This window comes from Eucyclogobius newberryi, unplaced genomic scaffold (assembly GCF_026437365.1).
Source record: "Eucyclogobius newberryi isolate DKJ021-1_F unplaced genomic scaffold, fEucNew1.0.hap1 SCAF_15, whole genome shotgun sequence".
NCBI lineage: Eukaryota > Metazoa > Chordata > Actinopteri > Gobiiformes > Gobiidae > Eucyclogobius > Eucyclogobius newberryi.
Genome location: NW_027315779.1, coordinates 15,357,124 through 15,367,562, shown reverse-complemented (window position 1 = coordinate 15,367,562; position 10,439 = coordinate 15,357,124). Strand labels below are relative to the sequence as shown.

General features: G+C 40.6%; 2 protein-coding genes across 2 annotated transcripts; both read left to right on the top strand.

Moving 5' to 3' along the window:
• The first annotated feature begins 377 nt into the window (after positions 1-377).
• Positions 378-4,682, top strand: LOC140360345 (organic solute transporter subunit alpha-like). The gene is made up of 8 exons (XM_072445558.1): positions 378-499; positions 928-1,079; positions 1,799-1,872; positions 2,106-2,264; positions 2,612-2,723; positions 3,002-3,148; positions 4,285-4,390; positions 4,472-4,682. Exons 1-8 carry the CDS (start codon positions 415-417, stop codon positions 4,630-4,632), a joined length of 996 nt encoding a protein of 331 aa, XP_072301659.1. The 5' UTR covers positions 378-414; the 3' UTR covers positions 4,633-4,682.
• A 1,459-nt stretch (positions 4,683-6,141) lies between these two features.
• Positions 6,142-9,801, top strand: LOC140360808 (uncharacterized). The gene has a single exon (XM_072446211.1). The coding sequence runs from the start codon at positions 6,505-6,507 to the stop codon at positions 9,082-9,084; it is 2,580 nt and encodes an 859-aa protein (XP_072302312.1). The 5' UTR covers positions 6,142-6,504; the 3' UTR covers positions 9,085-9,801.
• Positions 9,802-10,439: the final 638 nt, after the last annotated feature.

Genomic DNA, 10,439 nt, shown 5'->3' with positions numbered 1-10,439 from the left:
TTTATCAACTATGCTGTAGTAACAGATACTGAGGGTGAACGGCCTGGGAGTCAATGATCTTACCTCTCAGTCACTGATTAAAAAATCTTGAAGAACTCTCCATCACTAATGATTTTTGTTGGACCAGACATTGTGAAACCTTTGAACATAAGTTATTGGCACACGTTGGTTGTTTGCGGGGGAAATGGCACACCTTGTCAAAGTTCATCTTAAGTGACACATTACTGTGTCATTGACCTCTGTTTTTATTGTTCATCATTGTAATGGATGAATTAGTTACTCGCAGGAGCAGAGCTGAGAGCTGTGTCACTCTACCATTTGACCATTGCAGATTCAAGAGATTTTTGAGACTATTATAGTCTATATAGACAACAGAGACTATTTTGTGGGATAGATTAACTAAAGAAATAAAACATGGACAACCTGGAGGAGATAATTAATAGTACAATTCATCCTGCATGTTTACAAGAGCCTCCGCTGGCCATTGATGTGATAAAAGGTGAGTGAGCTAACTTAATGTTTCCTTAAAATTGAAGGCTTTTTGAAAGTTTGGCATATAATACAACTATTTTCTAGAATAGCTAATTAGAATAATATTTTAATTAAGTTTTCTGTTTAACAACAGAATGATGAGAAGTAAGAATGGATGATTTCAATTCAAGGACTTATTACATTTTGTTCAGACTAGCACAAATAAATGTTATATCTCTAATTGTTTTCAATTAAATATTATTAATTGCCTTTATATCTCATGTTCATTTTGCTAAATCTCAGTGTGAATTTCCTGGTTAAATAAAGGTAAAAAACAATAATAGTCCCTCTGTAAATGTGAATAATAAAATGTAAATAATGATACTAAGGCCTTGACTTTTTCAGTGATACCTGTTTCTCATATTGTTCCTTTTTGTCCTTATCTTTTCCCGGTAGAACTGGATGTATTTGGGATCTGCCTGTACTCCATGCTGACCTTGATGTCCTGCCTCTCACTGCTACTGTATTTGGACATGTGTGTATATATTTACAGAAACATATCGTATCCCAAAAAGACTACTATCATCTGGGTCACTGGAGCAGCGCCTGTAAGTTCTCTACATGTTTTAGATGAATGAAATAGATGTACAATGGCAATTACCAGCTCTATCTTTTGAATGGTAAAAAGTCCCAGGAAGCAGAAAAGTTACTGTAAATAACTTTCGAAATAATGTCTTTCTTCCTCCTAAATTCCAAATGAATGACTTAGATTTATTCTTTTTTTTTTTTACAAAAATGTCCAGTAGTTACTTTTTTTTCTTCCAACAAATTCTCGTATGAGTTACTTGTGTCAAAGACGGTGAATAAATCTCTATAAAAATAAGAATGTATGCATTATTTAATAAAATTACACCATTATCTCTACTTTAATAAATTGAGTTAACTACTATAATCTCGTTGGTGTCTTGCAGTGTAAATCACGTACAACGGATCATCATATTTGTACTTTTGTCAAATCTAGCATTTCTGAAAAACTTTGAATGTGTGTCAGTTTGTCTTGTGGTGTGACAGCTTTATTTTCAAAGAGAAAAATAATATTAATTGTCATAAAAAACATGGGACTGTTACATAATAACTAAACTAACACTAGACATATTAGGAAATGGGATTGTTTTTTAACTTGGCAAAGTTGTCATGAATGTGTCACATGTAAAAAATAACTTTAAAAATGTAGTTAAAAATTAAAGAGTTAAACCCAAGACAATCTAATGTATAAACGCAAGTACCCAAATGAATACTTCAAATTCTTTTCACTTGTCTTTTTCAGTGCATTGCCACCATGTCGTGTTTCGGGATGTGGATCCCCAGAGCGGTCATGTTCACAGATATGACATCAAACTGGTAAGTTCGCTTCATCTTTCCGTCATTCCATCCAACAAATACAGAACACATAAAATACCATGCTGTGTCCTTGAGAATATGTCCTCAAATAAAAAGTAGATTAATCATTACACACGACCAAAGATCCTCGTGAGCTCATCTTCAAACACTAATTTTACAAGTTTTTCTCTGGACGCTCTCTACAAAGCCTTTTGATATTATGACACTGTAAAACATGACTCTGGTATGTGCAGTTATTTTGCAGTGGTGGTGTACAAAGTCCTCATGTTGATGGTGGAGGAGTTGGGGGGCAGCAGTGGCTTCGTGAAGAGGTTTTCTGGTCAACCCTTTAGGATCAATACTGGGCCGTGCTGCTGCTGCTGCCTGTGCCTGCCCAGAGTGCCCATGTCCCGGTAAAAAGACACCCACAGTAAACTAGAGAAGACACTTTGAAGTGCGGTAAATAGCTACAGAAAATATCACAATAAACGCTATTATTGAAACTACTTAATGCTACTGAAACGATCAGCATTAAATTTTGTCCATAATTTCTAAATCTCAATCGAATGATGAGTTGATATTTGATCATCATCATGACAGGTCTAAACTAGAGGCCGTTCACATTTTACTAGATAATGTAATAACGATATAATCAAATTAAGTTTTAGCAGTCTCTCCTAATTTCCTGCTACACATGTTAGTATATAGGCTGTATAAAGGCCAATAATACAATAAATATGTTTGATATGTACCCTTTCAGACGCATGCTGTTCTTGTTGAAGTTGGGTGCTCTTCAATACGCCATCTTTAAAACAATCCTCTCTATCCTCTCCATTATCCTGTGGACCAATGGAAACTTTGACCTCACAGACGTAAGTATTCGTCTCCTAAAGTGTTTAAGTTGTCTGGTGGAGGGTGCGCCACCTGCTTGCCTCATGAAAATGTTATTGCTTTTGCCTGGGATGTTGCACAGTAATGGTAAAAACCTAAACACCTTTCATTTGTTCAATTTCAGTCATCTTTTATGTAAAAATAAATAAATATTGCTAAGTTATATGCCAGTTTGAGAAATATTGCAAGCAAAACAAGAAGGTTTTCGAACCCTCCACGTCATGATTGAACTGGATGTGTCTTGTGTTTTGTTGTATAGCTGGAGATTACTGGCACAGCCATTTGGATCAACCCATTCATAGGCGTCCTCACCATTGTCTCCCTTTGGCCTGTGGGCATCACGTTCATGAACACTAAAGGGCTGATGCGGCACCTCAAGATCGTCCCTAAATACGCCATGTACCAGGTCAGTCCTGTGCGTCAATGATTGTGCAAAAGTTTCTAGTCAGTTTTCAAAAAAAAAAACTACGCAGTACATCTACTGCATACTACATTGTAATGTTTATCCAACTGCATAATGAGGTCAGAGTCTAAAAGATATGCTCATCATCTTTACTATAAAGTTGCTGGTTCAAATGTCATATATACCTTTTTTGTGTCATTTGGCAAAACATTGACCCCAACTTGTGAAGAAAGAAGTAATTAACTAATGAGTGCTTTGAGTTTTTCATCAAGCTTCTAAAGATCTTAATACATTTGAGCTAAATCCATGGGCAGATGATTAATTGTGGTAATCCTCAAGATATTAAGTGAGTTTGGTCCTTTCCTTTATAAGTCCACAGAAAGCAAGAGTCTGCAAAGAATAAATGTCTACCCAAAACAACAAAACAGTATAATGTGTTTTACGGACTATAAGTCGCACCGGAGTATACACCAGCTAAAAAATGCATAATAGAGATGAAAAAAAACATATATAAGTTGCACTGGAGCATAAAATGCGGTTGCAAGTGTGAAAATAACAAATAATATCACATATAAGTCGCTCCGGAGTTTAAGTACTAGAGTCTAAGGACAGAGGACCCTGGGACATTGTCCCTCGCCACCACAGACATTGTCTGACTTCATCGCCACCACAGACATTGTTGATTCATTTCTCCCTGTGGCACTCAGAGGCAACTGTTGTTGTGATTTTGGGCCTTACAAAATTAAATTGATTTGATTTGAAGTATAGTTTTGATTTTGATTAAGAGTTTTGTTTATCAGAGTTTTTCTATTAAGAGTGTTTTTTTTAAAGCTTCCTATAAGTTATCTGTTCTTTTACTTCTGTATCTACTTGCGTTGCAACATCGAAATTTCCCCATTGTGTGGACAAATAAAGGCTAAATTATCTTATCTTAAGTATAAGTATATAACTATAAATATATAAGTATTATGTAACTCATTAAGACATTCCAAACTATCCACACATCTCTTCTGTTTCAAATTCACAGAAAGTGATAGTGAGATAGTTATTTAGTCTTACAACACAAATTATGCTACCTTGGGTTTGAATTTGAAATAATCTTTTACTCATAGTTTGGTCCTTGTTTGTTATGTCTTTAGCTGGTCCTGGTCCTAAGTCAGCTGCAGACCTCCATCATTAACATCCTGGCCCTGGATGGGACGATCGCGTGTTCCCCTCCCTTCTCCTCTGTGGCGCGTGGCTCCAGTAAGAACACATTTTTCATCATGTTTTTTATTTTTGCATTTCTTTGCTGTGAATCCCATTTGGTTTGTTGTGTTTCTTCAGTGCTGAGTCAGCAGATGATGATCATGGAGATGTTTATCATTACACTGGTCAATCGGTGTTTGTATCGGCGCATATACGACTCCATTTCTCCCGAGGAGCAGGACAACACCCACAATGGCAGTGTGCCCCTGAAGGCCCCGCCTGAGGAGCATGATGTATAAACATATTTTGGGACTCTAAATTTCACTTTAAAGGAGACATATTAAGTTTGTTCAGGTTTTGGAACTATACCATAAGCATGTTGTTCACTGTAAATAGCAACATTGATCTAAAACAGCTTTATAATAAAATCAGGTTAACTTCCTGTTCAAAATGGCAGAACTCTTCATAAAAGCATTTCACCTTAGCAAGCGGTAGATTTTGATTTGTATTTTTGTTTGTGAAATGTAGCTACGTGACACCAGCGAGTATGACTCTGAGTTCAGGGATGCAGGACAATACAATACTCAAGCATACTCAAAATGTAAGTCAATGATGAGGGAACACTCTGGTTAAAAGCTCATAAAACCTCATTTTGTGTAATATGTCTCCTTAAAAGATATGCAAAAAAACATTGAGTGTGTGTAAATTTTGAATGGTCTTTGTATTGTAAAACACATATATATTTTTTCCAAAATTATTTATCTTTTTGGTAACTCAAAAGTAAGAATAAATAAAATACAAACTGAAATAAACATCCTTCATGTCCAAAAAGCTTTGATCACCACTGTTATATTTTTAGACGTAGCTGCTCCAATTTCTTCTGTTATTAAAGCTACAGAATGACAAAAGGGTTTTCCATAAATAGCACAAAAACCTCCCTGCTTTTTTTTCTTAGCTTTTTTTTCTGAAACATTTTTAAATCCACAAGAGGGAGTTCTTGTGTCTCATCCAGCCTCACTTTCACTTAAGGTGACAGTCTACTACTACATTAGCCTGGATGCTTTTCACTGCATAGTAACATCAAGTCAAACCATAACTTTTTACTTTTTATCCCGTAAACAACGTAAACAAGCAAAATTTATGTTTTCTAGATGTATGCTACAAACATTATATAATTAAATTATATAATTCTATATATAATTATGTGTGCGAGCTTGTGTGTGTGTATATATATATATATGATGTATATATGTATGTATATATATATATAATTCTACATTGGTTACAATATTAAGATGTTCAGAAACTCACAGCCCTCAACAGCAAATGTTTAATTTGATTATCAAAACTAATTACGGCCTTATTATACCTCAAATGTACTTAACCCTTCTCCTTTTACCTGAAGCATTTATAAAGTCCTGCAACTGTAGTTGTGCCCCTGAGCAAGACACTTTACCCACATTATGTTTGAATGTGATGTGTGAGTGGTTAGTGGTTTGATTGACAGCCTCTTTTCCCTCAGTCTTACATCACAATGTAGAGTCATTTGAAAATGACTACAATGTAGAACTTTAGGAGGATTTGTCTGTAGTGCAATACAAGTGTATGAGATTATTATTATTAATGAAATGATCAGTCACAGAATTTGTGTACGTCGAGATGCAATGCCATTTGATGGTTGAAAATTCTTACCCACTATCTGCACATAATCCTCTGTATTACCCAAGATAGAGGCGTTTGTATAAAGCCGGATCAATGAGAAATCCAGAATTTGGCTGTGTTAAAGGAGTGTTTGTTTGTGGCCCTTATGTAAACAGTCATCAGACAGCAATGGAGGGAGGAGAGGGAGACGTGTTCAGGGTGCCTCCTTGATCGCCCCTGGCTCCGCAGCGCTGACGAAAGCTGCTTAGCCCCTCAGTTTCCATGGCGACCCACTGAGAGCAGTCAGACAAAAAAAACGAGGCAAAGGGGAGTGGCTTAGAGGGAGAAATAGAGGAGAAAAGCTGGATGGCAAGATAGACAGAGGGAGGGACACACGCAGGCTGCAACACTGCGTGCTGCTGAGGTAACATAAGGCTACACACGGATAATAATATTGCATCGCTCCCTAAGGAACAATTCATATTTACGAGTGACTGGTAGACACTCAACAAAGGACAAAAGCGCTGAAGATGGATGTGCAAAAGGAGAGCACAGAACCACCACCATCTGAGTCGCAGCCCAGCGGAAAAATCAGAAAGGGATTCAAGCTGTTTGGGAAACGCAAGCCTGGCAACATCTTTTCTATCCGAAGCAAGAGCGAAGGAAACCACAAATCTCCACTGCACAGGAGCAAAACCCTGGACGTGCCAGACTCTGCAGCAAACGACTCGGAGGACCAGGAGAAAGAGAAGCTTGAGGGAGATGAGGAGCAGACGGAGGAGGGACCGCTGGGCGAAGATGGCGTGCTGGCTGCCGCTCCTGCCCGCACCTCCATCTCCTCCGCCAGCTCGGCCAAGTCCCTGGGCTTCCTCTCCATCCTCAGAAGGGGTCGGAGGGGAGTGAGCGACCGCAGAGTCCACACCGTGTCCCAGTCCGCGGGTCACCAGCGGCGGGGGATTAAAGGTCTGTTTGGAAATGTTAAGTTCCGCTCAAAGGAAACGGAGGAGAAGGAAGAGGTGCCGTCGAGCCCGCTGTTAATGTCCTCCAGGAGAAACAGTGTGGAGATCATCAAGGAGGACCTGACGTTGACCCCGAAATCTCAGCCACGTTCGCTGGGCAGCCCCGGGACAGAGAGCTCAGAGCCCACCAACACGAGCCTAACAACCCAGGACAGCGCGGCCACGTCCCCTACCAGGACAGTGACTCCGGGCGCTGAACCAAATGAGTCACATTCTACCATGCCGGCCGCCATGGTTCCCGGTGAGACCAGCCTGAGCACGCTATTGGCTGACATCTCCTCGCTCCTGACCTTTGACTCCATCACGGGAGGGGGGGACATTATAGCGGATGTGGAGGCAGAGTGGGGCAAAGCCAGCACGGCCTTTACTTCCGCTTCACCGACACATACACCCCTTTCAAAAACTGTCTCTTCACCTATTTCTTCATTTAGCACTTTCGCTTTATCTAAACCTCTCAACTCATCTCTCACCACGCTGCCTTCTTCAACCACACCATCTTCTCCTATGAAACCCAGCAGCATCATCACCACGTTGACCAAAACTACAACGTTGTCAACACCCACCGTCAAACCAACAAATGAGATGTCAGGCAATGTCACAACATCTGCCACAAAACCATTGACAACCCCGTCGACAAACATTTCTGCACCAATTATGTCTTCCCCGACGATTACAATGAAAACTACATCAGGCGTCTCTTCAACCGCAGCAGCTCCTCCAAATACTCCAGCCACTGCTACTACAACGCCTTTGGCAAGCCTAACTTTGACCTCAACAGTGAACAAGCTCTCATCTGAGACAACCGAAACTCCCAAAACAGTATCGTCGGTGAGCTTTGTAGCCACACCACCTCCAGCAATGGTTACTCCACCTAAAGCGGCACCATTCACCCTGTCTTCCACTTCTAAACCAGATTTGACAAGCAGTTTCCCAGCCGCCTCTTTCAACAAAGTCCCAGTGACAGTATCGGTGTCATATCCCATTACAGGCCAGCTCCCGCCTCTCGCGCCACTTATCTCTTCAAAAACAACAGAAGTGACCTCTGCAAATGCATCATTATCGACGAGTATAACTACGTCTGCCCAGTTCTGTGCAGCAGACCTGAACAAATCATCTCAATTTCTTGTCAGTGAAGGTTCACGTTCAACAGCTGCAACTTTTACAAAGACGCAAGTAAGTTCTGTATCAGTATTACCCACAATATCAAAAAGTCAAGATCTGCCCACTTCTGTTTCTGCTGCACCTGTTTATTTAAATGGAACACTTCCGACTCAACCTTCTACGACGTCTGTACCTGCGCCTGCTTTAACCCAACTCTCTAAAGTCCCTTTTTCCTCACTTTCTGTATCTAAAGAAGGCCCTCTTCCTATCTCGCAACCTAAAGTTTCTCCTGCACCCTCTGAGATGCCTTCTTTTCTTTCAAAGATGCCCACCCCAGCGTCACAAATCTCCACATCGTCACCGCAAATCCCCTTTCCTTCTGCTGCGATGTCTGCTCATCCTGCACTTTCCCAAACTTCTTCTTGCCCTGTTTCCTCTGCCCCGCTGCCCCGAGATGGCTTGGTTCGGAAAAGAGAAAGTGACCCATGTTCGGTAGACGGGAACTTGACAAGTCCCAAAACTCCAGAACCTCGAGGCTTCCTGCAAGAAGATTCACACCAGATTAAAGAGGACAAAAAGAGGACGTCGCAAGGACATAGCACGGGGTTAAGCAAAATACCTGTGGTTGGCGGGGGCAGAGTTGGCAAGATCCCAGTACGTGTTGGCCAGAATTCAGAGGAGGAGGTAAACAAGCACACGACTGCAGCCGCCCCAGAGGAAACGACGCCTCACGTAAACTCACATGATGGCAGAAGCAAAGATGAAATCGCTGTCTCGGCTGTGGTCGCCGCTAAACACAGCCAGGAGGAGAGCCAGACGCTTCCAAAAGCCCCCGCCAGTTCCCCGCGTGACTCCAAAATCCCTGTAAAACACGGCTCTCAAATCCCACAAGCAAACAGAACCAAGATCCCGGTGTCTAAGGTTCCAGTGAGGAGGGCAGCGGGGGCCAAACCGGCAGCTCAAAGTGGCAGCACGCAAATACGGAAATAGAACAGCGGATCAGATCAATGACTTTGAATGCGCCTTTAAAGTCTTTTTAAGCTATTTTTTGCTCATCTCTGAACTTCACGACAATACAGAAACAGTAAATATAGACTCAAGCACAAACCATCTTTCTGGGCAGCCTAAGGACAATTTGGACATGTTCTCAGGAAAGATTTGGCGTCGTCATCTTGTAACTTAAGTGTTCAACAACATGGTCTTGGATACAGTGTTACATATACAAACACGCCTTTTAAAGAGGTGCTTTTCTGACAGACCAAGGTTTTTTTTTACTTTGTTAACTTCAATTTTTGTAGGGACAGTTTTTGTCTTTCTTTCCAGCGAGTCTCTTGTCTCTTTGATAAGTTGTTTCTCTGTCTCCTAAAGAACTAACAGCCAAATTCCAAACATTCCTGTTCGATCCGGATGTACAGTATGTAGCAGAAAACGTACAATCGTTATTTTTTTGAACATTTTTTGGACTGTACAGCGCTTATGTGAGCTATAAATGATGTGATCAAATCTCAATGTGTACTGTGCGAAAGACTTGCCAATACCTCCTCCCACCGTTAGAAATGGCTAAATGGACATTGGATCCAGTACGGGAGAAGGTATTGAACCTTTACCCCACTTATACTCGGACAGGAACAGTTTCTGTGTATTGTCTCCACTATGTTGTTCTGTTTACTATCTAATCAATAAATATTACAGTCCTTAGTAACACGATATATTTTTTTCAATGACGACGAACACTGAACACTGATTTCTATTTTAGGCCAAGTTCCTTCTTCTCTTAATTCATAACAATTTGTATGTTTTTGAGCTGTCTATAACACTTTGAATGTTACACACAAAGACAAATGAGCCAATCGTATTCGTTCGTGGTTCAGTCTTCGCTCAAATGTTGGACAATGTGAACATTTTAACAGATTCCTACAATTAAAACATGAATCGCAACTCTAATCACAATGCTGGTGAGAAAATCTGCAGTTTGATCATTTTCTAAAACCGTTAAATAACCCTAATATGAAGAGGCTGGTTTAATTTTCTCTCCACAGTAGGTCAGCATCCTTCTACCACAGTCTGTCAAGTGGCCCGCAGACCAGCATCATAATAACATCATTCACTGGCCAAGCTCACTGACCTGAATAGACAGAGCCTGAATGTTAGCAGCGAGCGGCCAATCAGCTGTGAGGGAAACGCTTAATATGCATACCTCATTTGAGACGAGAATGTGACGAGAATGTGTGTCACTGCTATTCTTAGAGCGCCATTTGGACCAGGGACCAGCTGAATAATGTCCTCCTAACTGAGTTTATGCTTTCCTTTGCGTGTTTTTCACATACACATGCTTTCACTGTGCC

Excerpts from the sequence above, each read along its gene's own strand:
- LOC140360345 (XM_072445558.1), top strand. The coding sequence starts at position 415 with ATGGACAACCTGGAGGAGATAATTAATAGTACAATTCATCCTGCATGT. Across the intron at positions 1,080-1,798 it reads GGGTCACTGGAGCAGCGCCT|TGCATTGCCACCATGTCGTG; the intron begins GTAAGTTCTCTA and ends TGTCTTTTTCAG. Across the intron at positions 3,149-4,284 it reads CTAAATACGCCATGTACCAG|CTGGTCCTGGTCCTAAGTCA; the intron begins GTCAGTCCTGTG and ends TTATGTCTTTAG.
- LOC140360808 (XM_072446211.1), top strand. The coding sequence starts at position 6,505 with ATGGATGTGCAAAAGGAGAGCACAGAACCACCACCATCTGAGTCGCAG.